Source organism: Ictidomys tridecemlineatus, chromosome 16 (assembly GCF_052094955.1).
Source record: "Ictidomys tridecemlineatus isolate mIctTri1 chromosome 16, mIctTri1.hap1, whole genome shotgun sequence".
NCBI lineage: Eukaryota > Metazoa > Chordata > Mammalia > Rodentia > Sciuridae > Ictidomys > Ictidomys tridecemlineatus.
In genome coordinates, this window is record NC_135492.1 from 45,261,448 (window position 1) to 45,276,419 (window position 14,972).

The window sequence follows — 14,972 nt, forward strand, 5'->3', positions numbered from 1 at the left end:
TGAAAACCATGACATTTACTGAATATAAAACTAAGATAGGAATCTGGGAATAAAGGGAGAAATACCGAGTATCAAAGTAAGCGCCCATAAACCACTGAAACGCTGAGAATGAAGCCAGATTCAAAATTAGGCAGTCAGTGTAGTTAGGTAAATCGGGTCTAATATTGAGTGAAATCTAAAATGGAGGCCATGTTGAGAACTTTTCCAGAAAAGTTGAGCAACTCTTAAAATGTTAATGAAGTCCCAAGAAAAGCCCTAGGCCCAAAGTCCATCCCAAAGAAATGTTAATGAACAGCCCCGGCAGATTTGAGGATAGCCCAACCAAAGAAGTGTTAATGAAGTCCTTCCTGCCCAGATTACTTCATTGGCCCACCTGTGTCCCACCCCTCAGGCCTTCCAACCTACATTCCATCATTGAAAGAACTATAAAAAGGGGAAACAACCACACTTCCACGGATTCCATCTCTTGGGTCCCCTTCTTCTTCCAGGAAAAGTCTTTTCTAATTTTCCACTCTGACCTTGCCTCGGCATGCTTCTCTGGTGTTATTCTTCAACACTGGGGAAGCAAGGGCTCGTCACCGGTCAACAGCGGTAACAAGAACACCCATAAACAATTCCAACTCCTGAGCAGCAAGGCCTTAGCCCTGCACCCTTGGTGAGGACAATGAGTAAGTGCAGGGAAAACTGATGTGAAACTGTGCAGCTCCATTCTGGCCCCACACCTAGTCCAAGCCTAGCAAGCTTCCTCTATAAATAGTGCCCCACACCAACAGGCTGCAAACTCTCCCTCAGGAGATGGCCTGTCCACATTTGGGGTTCTGATTACTTTATTCCAAAGGCATTTCTTGATATTGCCACCATTATTCCTAGAATGTGTAACTACTTTCCTAAATGAACATAGGTCTATGTCTTGGCGGGAGCTGGAATTATGTTCCTCCAGGTATGCCAAGAACTGTACTGGTCTGAGTCAAGTTCCCTTTTCTAAGAATTCCCAACCCTTGGGGACATGTCTTCTCATTTCTCCAATAACTGTCATGAGAGAGATATTAACTTGTTTTGTTTTATAATGCAGACAATAATATACTGGCAAAGGGGCCAAATGTTTTACTCTGAAAAGGTGCCTTTGTGGGAAAATCAAGTTTGGTATTTAAAATATCTTCAATCTCAACAGAATTTGGTAAATAGGCATGTTTACCAATTTTAGTTTATAAGTATTTTGGTTTGATTTTTTTTAAAACTGTTAGAAAATGCTTTTCTAGCTCCTGCCTTTTAAAAGTCCTAAATCTTCTCTGTCATGACAGTCTACAAGATGTAGCAAATCCCCCCAACAAAAAAGTCACAAAATCAACATTGTGAATATTTTAAAAGTTTATTTCTATTTTAAGTAGCCCACAGACCCAACTTTTTGAGGGCTAAGTTGATTTCTTTCTAGCACATGGTCCATGGACCCTCTTGATGGTCATTTTCTTTCCACCTCCTTCCAAAACTGTCTGCACCTTTCATCATGATGCACATTTTATGGTGAAATTGCCAATACAACCCTCAAAATGCAAATTTATTGAATAAAGCTGAGAAGAGGAGTAAACAGACGAGAAAAATGCATCCACCTAAATAAAAAAATTCTGTATTTACAAAGTTCGGTAACTGTTAAGTTTTCACATGCAGAGGTTACGCACAGGAAAATGTTGGTAGTAGTCTTTCGATGTCTTGAAATGCTAAAAGCAATGAACAGACACACAAACACATTAAGGGTTAGCTATAGGTCCATTAACAAACCTACGCAGTTCCCGCGGAGTCACAAGTTCCAATTCCTCCTTTTAGGCACAAGCAAGTTGTCACATTGAAATGGTTCACAGTGACCATTAATGATGTCCAACTACAGTAGCAAGTTTGTCCCTTTGTTTACAGAACCACCCATCCCATCTTGGAAGTATGCCACATGCCTCAAAGAATAAGAAGAGAACTTTAAAAGCACAAATTCTCCTCGTTTTAAAATGTGAATGTAGAAAAACAAATAGCGTGTATGCAACACAGTGCAGTATTTTGTACAGAATTTTCTTAAGGCCATGGCAGTCTATAAATTAAAACTTGTATTCACTTAAATAACTGACTATTGACTACACTCTGCGTGCTCAACACATCTGGAAATGCACTGTGTATGTAAGTGCTGTTTAACAGAAGAAACAAAAGTCACACACGGTGTGAGGCAACACAGAAGTAGGTGTAGCGCAGAGCTTTATCCAGTACACAATATCAATGAGTAACGATTTACAAGTTAACCAGTATTAATATGTCCCTTTATGTATATGGAGATCACTAAGCTACAAAACATGTTCATTTTCAGTTTTTATACGTTTCTGTATCATAGAAGCAAACAAAAGACAGCCTCAGTTCCTCAGTTCTGTATGATTATTAAACAACCTGTAGACATTGCGCATGATTACATTAGATAAAGCAGGCAGGTCTAGAGTTGTCACAATAATCAAGATGTCTAATGGCACCAGACAAAAGAGTGCCAAACCTTATATTGGTAAGAGAAAAATAGGAATTTTATTTGTTTATAAGCATCTCTTGTGCTGAAAGTCAACGTTGTGACTGGATATGAAACGTCAGGAGTCACAGTGTCACGCAGCAGCACTGAGTCAATGACTGGAGACAGGAGAACAAACAGGTGTTTGAACAAGTCTGACATTCTTAACAGATTTTATTATATTGGTTGGAATGATCTAAATTCACGAAAGCTTGAGAAAATCTTCAATTCCCAACCCCTTAAAAAAGTGTGTTCAAAGGAAAAAAAATAGTAATGATCTGGACAGATACAAAACAGCATGCTCATCTCTTCCCACGTCCCCACTGCCATCTGCTGATAAGATTCTCAGAAAGCAGAACATTCTTAAAATTCACCAGGTAGGATGTCTCCAGTATAAAGAACCAACATTGATCTGGTGCCTCTGCTTTGCAGACCATTTTTTAATTCCTAAGGTGTAATTATACATTTCACATGCATTTGTGAGACAAGATAAACATTATGTTTATATCTCACAGGAGTCAGGCTTAAAGGTTTTCTAAATACTGTGTGTGGCACTAGTAATTTCATGCTGTATCAAGTCCATATCAATATTAAGCTACTGGACTCTATAATGAAATATTATAGATATTTACTGAAAACCAATATAAAATACTGGCCCAGAAAGACCAGTCTGGGAAATATGCAATTTTCTTGATTTAAGATGGTCGTGTGTGTGTGGTGTGTGTGTGGTGTGTGTGTGTGTGTGTGTGTGTGTGTGTGTGTTTAAAAAGCTCTACACACTGTTTAAGACAATTATGTGTGAGAAGCCTTTTCATGTATGCCGACTTTATCATGACAACTCTAGCTGATTCTTTATGAAGGATTAGGGATACACATCTTCAGCAGTGCACATGAGAAATAAACTCTGAAAAAGGCAATTTCTTGGGTTTAGGAAGGACCGTATTCTGGGAAGTACTTCAGAGGAACGGACAATAATTCTAGGATTATAGCCAAGAAGGACTGGAAGACTTCAGGAGATGTTTCAGCTTCTTCTAGATTTTGAATGTTGAATAAGCCACTGAAGTGTGATATCTAGAGACAGAAGGAAAAGTGAAAGTGTCAAGATACCAAAATTAAAAAACTAAATGTCAAACAGACAATACTTAACATGCAGCCAGTTCAAGGCACATAGAGGTCTCTTCTGCTTCACTGTAGCTGTACTCCATTACCTGAGCTTCATGAGGATAATATGAGAAATTATCAGAGACTGGAGAGTCTGCTCATTTAAAAATGAAATTGTGTAAAGAATAACTGAAGCCACCTTTTACTCACTGCCTATAACATCAATTATTGCATGTAAACTGACAGAAATGCAAAGATGTGGGAGAGCCTCCTGTGTCCCAAGACTTTTAAGTATGATAAAAAGACACAAGTAATCATTTGGGTTTGTGGTACCTTATAGAATGTCAGTCAAGAGACTGCAAAAGCCAAAGAATCAAAAAGGGCACAAACCAGTGTGCAACTAGGATGGATTGTGAGTGACAAGTGTGGCTAAAGCACAGGTCTGGAGGAGGGGCTGTCACTACAGCACAGGCCACAGCAAGGGTTCCATAGCCTTGCCCTTTTCACACTCTGAGCTGCATTGACACTTTCCTGTGTTGCAGGGTGAGCCTTTCCTGTGCTCTGTAGAATATTTTGCAGCATCCGTGGGCTTAACCACTACAATTCCCTTATCACCCCACATGCACTGTGACAACCAAAAACATCTCCAGATATTGCCAAATGTCTTCTGGGGAGCAAAATCGTCCTGTGTTAAAAACCACTAGACTAGAGGGGGACTGATAACTCTGTACTCCAGTCTTATGTGCTAACAAATCAAGATTGTAGTCTCAGGTCAACAGGAAGTCACTGGAAAGTTATCAGCAGAGAAGGTCTATCAGTTTACTTTATAGTAAGCTAGCAATATCAACAAAAGGACAATGTGGAGGTTTGCCAAGATGGAGGCTGAGTATTCCAACTGGAACAAGAAAGATATAAAGGCCTGGAGGAAGCCAAGCACTGTATGGATGGAGTGGAATAAGGAACAGATTGAGACAGAGAACTGACAAGACCTGGTAAGTGACTATAGGTATTAAGTGAGAAAGAATCTTCTGGCCTGAATGAATACCTCAGTCATGTCCCTGCTAAGTAAGGCAGTAGCTCAAAAACATCTCTGAGGGAAAAAGACAAAGAATGCAACTGCGGGCACATTACAATGTGGGGAACCACATGCCAAGGTGTCTAGCAGGTGAGGTAGCTCCGCAGATGAGAGAAGACATGGGGGGGCTGGGGATGTGGCTCAAGCGATAGCGCGCTCGCCTGGCATGTGTGCGGCCCGGGTTCAATCCTCAGCACCACATACCAACAAAGATGTTGTGTCCGCCGAGAACTAAAAAATAAATATTAAAAATTCTCTCTCTCCTCTCACTCTCTCTTTAAAAAAAAAAAAAAGAGAGAATACATGGGGACTAGCAAGGTCTTCTCATCATATAGGTGGCAGATAAAGCTACCGCAGCTCACATCAATGAGGAAAAGAACACAGACTGAGGAGAAAAGGTAGTAAGTTAGGATGCTGAATTACTCTTCTGTGTTCTTTAAAATGTGTTCTCCCAAGGCTGAAGCAAGAAGATCAAAAGTTCAAGGCCAGGGTTAAGGCTGTAGCTCAATGGTAGAGCACTTGCCTAGCATGTGTGAGGCACTGGGTTTGATCCTTAGCACCACATATAAATAAATAAAGGGGGCTAGGGTTATGGCTCAGTGGTAGCACACTTGCCTGGCATGTGTGAGGCACTGGGTTCAATTCTCAGCACCACATATAAATAAATAAAGGTCTATCAACAACTACAAAATAAATAAATAGACAAGCAATCAAATAAATAAAGGTGTTGTGCTCATCTACAAAAAAAAAAAAAAGTTCAAGGCCAGCCTGGGTAACTTAGCAAGGCTTTCCCTCAAAGTAACATAATAAAGGAGCAGGGGCCTAGATATGAGAGAGCTCAATGTAAAGCACTTTCCTGGCAAATGTGAAGCCCTAAGTTCAATTCCTAGCATCACAAAAATAAATAAAGAAAGAATAAAGGGGGCTGTCGCCCACCTAAAGAATGTGAGAAACTATTGGAAGTAGTTATATTTTCTTAGGCCCCAAGCCTAAAATAAAAGTATAAATTTGATCTTCCAGTTTCCCAACTAACATGCAATAGAGAAGAGGTAAGCAGCACACTATAAAGAAGAGTCTAGATCTGAGATCTGAACAAATATGACCTGCTCACAGGAATAGGATTTAACACAACTGTTAAAACAGGTCCTTCACATCCCTACTGAGGCAGTAATAAGGGGGAAAGGTGACTCTGAAGTGAACAACCAAGTATACATGTTTAAGAAATTCATTAAAAAACAAACAAAAACCTCTGTGGACACTGGACAGGCAATAATGCTCTACAGACAGATGAATCACTGAGGCCAGGTTAAAATGCAGAAAAGAAGTGCTCTATACAGATGGAGACTCATTTTCTAAAAAAAAAAAAAAAGTCACAGTATAAAGGGTCCTTGCAAAGATCATCTTCCCAGAGGTAATCTGTCCCCCATGTGATCTGAGAACACATTCTGAATGAAACTGAGGTATTTCATGTGTGACACAAATATCTAATGTGACTGTTAGTTTTATTTCTTGTTCAAAACAAAAAACAGACATTCTGATTTACAAACTACTCACTTTGATTCTAGTTTCCTTAGACTTGGTAACACAGACTTGGTAACACTTTAAGTGAATCAACAGTTTTGAAATTACAAACATGATGACTACTGACCCATCCAGCACACTATTAAGATCAGCCTCAAACAGCATAAGTTCTCACCAGCTCTGCTGTATCTCCTGCATAATTGGGTTCAAGAGACCCCTCCCCCTCCACAGGAAATTTAGTTATTTTATAAAAATCTTTTTTTTATAAAAAAAGATCTTTTTCTCCCTTCAAAGTTCTTGTTGTTTTCTATTTTAGGAAACACTTAAGAACATAAAAGGGAGTAATGTCTTTATAGAATAGTGTGATGTACTAAAAATTACAGTTACTATAGAGCAAGGTTTTTCACCCTTGCAACTATTGATGTTTTATGCTGTTAATTCTCTGCTGTGGGGTCTGGATCAAGTTATCAACATCTCCAGTCTCTACTCAAAAGCGAGCATCACTTTCCTATTTGTGACAACCAAAAAAAAAAAAACAACCCATCTCCTGAGGGGAAAATTCCCCACCAACAAACACAGGGGTAGAACAAATGCTCCCTTAGGAGCATACCTTAAAATTTAACAAGAGTTTTCTCCAATCACACATAACAGAATTTTTAAAAAATATAGTCTAAGTATTTGTAGAGGCTTTGTAGTGTCTGTTCTCAAATTAACTAAATGTTCCTGATATAACAAGTCACTTATTGTATCCACTTAATAAAGGAAAATTTGTGTCTATCAGGAATTACACTGCTATTAGGTTATCTTTAAAGGAAATGGTCAGAATAGCTATCAACACTAAGAGCTCATCAGAACATGTCTGGAACTGGGGTTAGGGGTTGGGGTAGGGGAGAGGAGGACAAACTGGAATTAACTTGAAAAAACATTAAGTGTGATAAGTTCCAACACATGCTAGATTACAGCCCAAGGGAAAAAAAATTAGAATTATTTTTAAATGTACTTTTTATATACTATTTATTATATTTATTTGAATACATATTTGTTCAATAATCTCTCATGAAATTAGTTAAGAGACTGAAGTGAGCAGTAATTATATATGTATGCACATATGGTATGTAAGCAGGTAGGTAGGCCTTGAGAACACAGACCTAAATTGAAGAGTGTCCTCCTAAAAGTTCATGTCCACCTAGAATCTCAGAATGTGACTTTATTTGAAAACAGGGTCTCTGCAGGAGTAATTAGTTAAGATCATACTGGGTTATGTGGGCCCTAATCCAACAACTTGTGTCCTTTAAAGAAGATTTATGTGCACACCATGGGAAAAAGCCATGTGAAGCATGACCATGAGGCAGAGACAGGAGCAATGCATCTATAAGCTGAGGAACGGTGAGCACAGTCGGCATCCAATACAAACTAGAGTGAGGCAAGGCTGGATGCTTCCCAGCCTTCAGATAGTGCATGAACCTGCCAACAGTTGTGATTTTGAACATCTAATCTTCTGGGCATGAGAAAATAATTGTCTGTTGTTAGAAATCACCAAGTGTATAGTACTCTGTTGTGACAGTTCTAAGAAATTACTACAGATATTATGTAGGTAAAGGGTATTCTTGGCTTTTGCTTCCAGTAGAGAGGTAACACATTACAGTAATATACTGGCTTAATAACTGAAAAAGTTGTTACAATGCCTGTTTGTAAAGTCTTATTTCAAAACTCATTTTGTTGTAAAGCACTGCTGGATACTGGATCTATGAAAATTAATACAATAAATTGGTATTACATAATGTTTAACCTCATGACTTTATTGAATTTATTTAAATAGAATATAAGATTTAGAATATTACATTTGTTGTCAAAACATATAATGTCTAAGCTTTTTCTTGAGGCAAAAGCAATAGTACTCTTTAAAGTCACTTAATCAGAAATGGGGGAAAATGAACAGCAAGAAGTATTAAATATTCCTTCCAATGATACCCATTCCTTCCAAAAATATCAGTCATTTCTTACCTATATTATCCTTTTCTTTGCAAGAAATTGAATAGCAGCAAATTTCTCTATCCTGAATAGCAGACAGGTTCCTGTAAGAAACAGTTCAAAGAATAAATGTGTGCTTAGAGTAGCTGTCACACTGACAACTCTGCTTGATTTTACTTGTAATTTTCATTAGTACACTGAAGAAATTATTTTACTACTACTAAAACTTTAGGGATTCACTTCTCTCGTAGGCCAAGTTTATTTACCAAAAAACAGGACTACAATAATTCCTGGATAATGTAATGATGCTAAACAACACAGTGGGCATAATATATGATTTAGAACTAAATATTTAAAACAAGATAACTCATTCTTAGACATACATTTTTTCGATTAGCTGTTTCTCATCCAAGGCATTTGGAAGATCTCTCTTGTTTCCAAGTACTAGTACCTTTAAAATGAAAAGATATTAAGGATAAACATTTATATACAAAAATATCACAGAAGCATATCATTTAGATATCTGAAGATGTTAAAATTAATGTTAATACATACCTCAATACTAAAGCATATTTGCATAACTGGTGGCCTATCTCGTTCATTCAATTATTCATATTGATATTCACTTAATGCCTACCTCATAGATGCCTTTAATTCGGTATGCAACTGCAACTTCTATTTAAAACATTCTAAGTCTTGGGCTGGAAGTGTAGCTCAGTGGTAGAGCTCACACATGTATACAAAGCCCTGGGTTCAATCCACAGCTCTAAAAAGAAACTTTCTAAGTTTATGCTGTACATCGTTATTTCTCTCTTTTTTAAAAAATATGTTTTAGTTTTTTGATATTTTAATTACTTATTTATATACGTAGTGCTGAGAACCGAACCCAGTCCCCCACACATAGTAGGCAAGCACTCTACTGCTGAGCCACAACTCCAGCCCCAAGTACATTGCTGTTTATTAATAAACCAAAACTAAAATAAGAACATATCTTAACCAAGGGTGGAAAGCCTTTCTTTCTTTCTCTCTCTCTCTCTCTCTTTTTTTAATCTCAATCATTTGACTCAGTGGTAGAGTACATGCTTATCATGCACAAGGTCCTGGGTGCAATCTGTAGCACCTACATAAATAATAAAACAGAATTTCAGGGTCCATTGTATAGAATATACTTATACAGTGTATACTTATAATAATACTTTATGACAATGGATAAGTGTAGGCATCAGGATGAATACAGTAATTATATACTCTGTTATCATGACTGTTATATAAATATGCTTTCAAAAGAAAGCAGAAACAACCTTCTCAATTACCATTCTAACTTTCCCCAATACCCTTAAATCATTCATTCCTTCCCTCTTTCTTTGTCTTCCTCCCTTTGTGGTACTAGGGACTAACACATGCTATTAACAAGTAGCTTTACCACTGAGCTACATCCCCAAAAGCCCACCACCTCTTTTTAAGAGGGGTGTCACTAAGTTGCCCCAGGCGGTCCTGAACTTGCGACCTTCCTGTCTGAGCCTCCTGAGTCACTGGGATTACAGGTGTGCCTGGCCTCCACACCCAATCTTAAATCAGTTTTCTATTGCTTGAAAGTGAGAATCCTTATGGTGACCAAAATAAAACTGATTTTTATTTATGGTATACAGAATTAGTCTTTAATGTGTAAGAAAAAGAATAAGACCTGAAGTCAGAAACAGATTCAAACCTGGCATTGTGATGGTAAATGTCTAATGACGGCTATGAAGATGGGGAAAAAAACACTAATCTCAATATGTTGCGAGGATTAATGTGGTAATGTAACTGAAGTATCAGGCCCTCATGATTTTATCGAGAGGCTAAAGCTGCTCCTCCCCAGCATTCCTTAGCCCAACTAATGGCACCACCTTCCATCTAACTGCAAGAGCCAGGAGCCAGAATTCCTCTTTATCCTTCACTTTTAATTCATTGCTGCATCTGTTGGACTATGCTCCTACATGTCTCTAAAATCTATTTCCTTCTCCCCATGTCATTCACAATACTACCCTAATCTAACATCCTACAATTTGTCAGGGCTACTAAAACAACTTCCTAAATCTGTCCTCCTCATAGTTCCTTCTTGACCACTTCCATTCATTTGTAACTATAATCAGAGTGATATATTCAAATACTAAATCCGATCCTTGCAAATACTTCAGTGGTTTCCCACAGTCCTGCTCAGTGCGGCCTCTAGTGTCCCAGCTCCAACATTGCAGGCCATGCTCTACCCCATTCTCCCCACTCAACTCTGAGCTCTAGGGCCTACTTCCTACCTGCAAAAGGCCTTCCTTGTCCTTCCCCTCCAGCTGTCATACCCCACACACTCCTATACATCCTTCAGCTCTCAGTTCACACTTCACCTCCTCAGACTCCTTCCTCTTACCCTAAAACTATATAAAACCTCCCCTCTAAATGTCATCATAGAAATTATCAGAGAAGCATTATTTAGCTGTTTACAGACCATGTATCTTGCCCACTAAGCCACAAGCTCCATGAACGCATGCAGTATGTTTTTACTCACTTCCACGCACCATCATATCCCTGTTGCCTAGGAGTTTAGCAGACACCTAATTAAGACATCACAAATAACAATGCCTAGGACATGGCAGATATAAATATAAGGAAATATAAATCTTTCAGACCATTAAAAAGATGACATTTTACTAATTTCAAACATAACATGCAATCAGCTCTCTAAATCCACAGGTTTGACATCCATGGATTCAAACAAATGAAGATCAAAATTATTTTTTTAAAAAAGTGAAACTAATATACATGTACAGACTTTTTTTATAGTCGTCAACCCTAAATACTGTTAACTACTTATATAGCATTTATAATGTATTGGTATTATAAGTAATCTGGAGATTACTTAAACAACATGGGAGGATGTATGTAGAGTACGTGCAAGTAATATACCATTTTGCATAAGGACTTCCAGGCACAATGGCGCACGCACACCTGTATCCCAGCGGCTCAGGAGGTTGAGGCAGGAAGCTTGCAAGTTCAAAGTCAGCCCCAGCGACTTAGCAAGACCCTGTCTCTAAGTGAAATATTTAAAAGGGCTGGGGATGTGGCTAGTGGTTAAGCACCCCTGGGTACAATCCCTGGTACCAAAATATCAATAATAATAATAATAGGCCATATTTATATCCATAGAAGGCCCCAGAACTGATCTCTGTGGATCCTTAGTGACAACTATTATCCTATAATTATAAATGTAAAGTAACACATAACCCATACTTACTGGAATTCCTTGTAACTGTGGTTTATCTAGAAGATTATGTAGTTCATTTCGAGAGGCTTCTATCTTATCACGATCTGCAGCATCTATCATGTAACTTAAAAAAAAAAAGCAATGATCAATATGCCTTTTCCATGTGCCTTGATGATGACAACTAGGACATAGATTTTTAATTTTCTTAAGATTTAATGTTATTAAAATTGTTAAAAGTCCTAGATAAAGAAAAGCTCAGCATTTATAAACGCTTTCAGCAAGTGTTTGTAGAGACTTAATACATGCTAGCATTTATGTCCTGTAGCTCTTAGCTACACAAACAAACATAAATAAAGCTTTCATTCTACAGCTGATTTTTTTTAAACTCTCATGTTAATGAAATTACACTAAGAAATTAGAAAAGAAAGATTTTTACTGCCTGACATAAAGACCTAGACTTCGGAAGTATACAACCTTCTCCTCAGAAGCCTAAATTGATTTAAATTTTTAACAAAGCTTACACGATGGCATTGACTCCTCTGCAATACCGTTCCCACATGCTCCGGAATCGGGGTTGTCCTCCTATGTCCCAGATCTTTAAATTAAGACAAAACAATTCTCAATAAAGGTATTTCAAATACTTCACTGAAGGAAGAAGACATATTTAATCTCACAGTGTGTCAAAGTGCTCCTAAAAACTCAAGCTCAAATAAGCTCTTAATCTGGGAATTCTTTGGGGCACTTCACTTCTAAACTTGATGTCCATATTTAATATGCTAACATTAGATCTAAAACTCTGCTTGAGCAAAGACTTGGTTCATGTGCAATAATTTCTTCCTTTTCCTGTTAACTCATATACTTCTAATACTAAAAATGTCTTTAATGTAATAATTGCTAATGTAAAGTTCAACTGTCTGAATGCCCAATCTTTTTAAGTTATCCTATGAATAATACAGCCAACATTCCCACGTAGGTGTTTTTCATAATAAATATTAAGCCTATTCTGTACAGAATCATGCTGATCACTGAGCTACATAAAACTCTTAAGTCATGGTACTTACTTTCAAGGTTTCCAACTTGGCCAGGTACCAGAAAAATGTATAAAAAGACATATATACATGACTAAATAAGGAGTTTCATCAGAAAAGCCAAAGAATTTAATGAACAGATTCTACAAATCACAAGAACTGGGCAAAACAGTCATTATGGTCCAGACCATTTTTAGAAATAAATGCCCATGAAAGATTGAATCAAAGCATCAAAAATAATCCCAATGAGGTGCTGAGGTTGTGACTTAGCGGTAAGTGCCTGCCTAGCATGCCTGAAGCACTGGGTTCAATCCTCAGCACCACATAAGAAAATCATGTTAAAGAACTAGTTAACTTTTTCCTATTTTATAGTTTCAATTTTAGGCTTAGAAGAAGAAAAACTGGGTGATGGTATTGTTGCCAAAGACATAATATCAAATTATCAATATTATAAATAATTAATTCCCTCTCAGTATAAAATATTATTCATGGGGCTGGGGATGTGGCTCAAGCGGTAGCGCGCTCGCCTGGCATGCGTGCGGCCCGGGTTCGATCCTCATCACCACATACAAACAAAGATGTTGTGTCCACCGAGAAAGAAAAATAAATATTAAAATTCTCTCTCTCTCTCTCTCTTTTTTAAAAAAAAATATTATTCATGAAAAAATGTAATGCCACAATCCAAACATTCTGAAGATGAGATCTTTATTTCTTGGGAATACCTAATCCCAAATATCACTTCTACTAATCCATATGCTAATTTTTAATGGCACTTAACATTAACTCTTTTTTTTAATATTTATTTTTTATAATATTTATTTTTTAGTTTTTTCAGCAGACACAACATCTTTGTTTGTATGTGGTGCTAAGGATTGAACCCGGGCCACGCACATGCCAGACGAGCGCGCTACAGCTTGAGCCACATCCCCAGCCCAACATTTCAACTCTTATACATTCTTTATGAAGAAACAAAAATGATTACATGCCCATTCATTACCTAGGAACTGCAAAATACTCAAGCAAAATCAGAGAAACAGGGAAAATTTCCAAGCTGTGTATTCTAACCATGGATTACAGAAAAAAACTGACGTACCTTTATTGTGACGTTACCTTTAGTCACTTTCCTCATGTTGAAGCCCACTGTGGGTATCATATCTTCACTGAATTGACCTGACTAAACAAACAAAATGTCTGGAGTTAGATGAATCAGTATTTATAAAGAGAATAATCTTCTAACATCAACACTGCGTCTGTACCCATTTTAGCAAATAACTCATATTTTAGTGGTGCTAACAAACTACTTTAAGAAAATGTTCCTTATAGCCCCAGCTCTTAAAGAAGAACATTACTTTGCTCATATAAAAGCATATTCTTCCATTAAAAAGACACTTTGGAAACGAGGCATCTTACATTACAAACACTTATAAAAATTTATAAATTTTTCCCACACATATTTTCACAAAGTAGAAGAAAACCAGAAGAAAAACTTCTGTTTTTTATTATCATTAAACTAGTGTGACAATAAATGTTAACATTCATTGCTGAATAGTTTTTATGAGTTAGTCTTTTAATAATAAGGCTCACAAAATGTTGTCATATAGCAGTTCTTCCTTTTACATAATCAACTGTTCTTTTGGGCTTCTATTCTCGATATCATAAGACTACAACTAAATATTTGTCATAGTATTCATATGACTTTTTCACATTTAAAATATTCATCAGTTTGGAACTTGATTATATACTTAAAGGAAGATTCTATTTCCAAATGACTAACCTGTAATCATCCCACCATCAATTTAAAAATCTACTCTTTTAGTAAGATAGAAATTAGGTGCTTCATGTAAACATTTAAGGATAAAAGATATATCCAATTTTCCAATTTACTTCTTGAATTTCCTGACATTTACCACTTCATTGTTTAAATAATTATTGAACTTCTTTTTGATCTACTGAGCAAATATTGTAGCTTTTTATATGTTTATAGATACTTTTCCTGGGTACCTATGGGTTGATGTGAGGAATAGGCTACCTATTTAAGCACAAATAAGAGCAAGTGATTTATTCTAAAGTCATCACTAGGTATTGAGACATAATATTTTATGTTTTCCATTTGGGTGAGGCATGTATACCTTGTTAAAATGTACCTAAAGAAAAATGGGCAATTTATGATAAACATTTTTATTAAATTAAACCTGAGAAAAGGTCCACTTTGCCCAACTAATTAAGAGTGATCTGCTAAATACTATACAAAGAAAGGTGGGTTCTCAATTTTCACCAGTCTGTTTATTCCTGAGTAAACACTAGGTTTTTTTTTTCTTTTTTTTTTAATCAAAGCTTATTCTATGTATTATTGTACATAGTAGATCAAGAATTTGGAGCATTTTCAAATTGTCTTCCTGCATCTCCCACCTTCCAAGTAAACTGTAGAAATTAATAATTTTAATATATCAGCTAGAATTATACTAAATACATTAACTTAAGAAGAACACTCCTTTATCAACTCTTAATATC

General features: G+C 36.8%; 1 protein-coding gene across 1 annotated transcript in view; it reads right to left on the reverse strand.

Moving 5' to 3' along the window:
• Window positions 1–1,350: 1,350 nt before the first annotated feature.
• Window positions 1,351–14,972, reverse strand: part of Arl8b (ARF like GTPase 8B) — a 44,185-nt gene continuing 30,563 nt past the window's right edge. The window contains exons 2-7 of the mRNA XM_005330965.5: window positions 13,555–13,635; window positions 11,955–12,028; window positions 11,464–11,557; window positions 8,582–8,649; window positions 8,232–8,302; window positions 1,351–3,601 (exon numbers count right to left, since the gene is read on the reverse strand). Of these exons, the coding sequence (XP_005331022.1) occupies window positions 3,552–3,601; window positions 8,232–8,302; window positions 8,582–8,649; window positions 11,464–11,557; window positions 11,955–12,028; window positions 13,555–13,635 (438 nt within the window). The 3' untranslated portion in view covers window positions 1,351–3,551. The remainder of the gene's footprint in view (window positions 3,602–8,231; window positions 8,303–8,581; window positions 8,650–11,463; window positions 11,558–11,954; window positions 12,029–13,554; window positions 13,636–14,972) is intronic.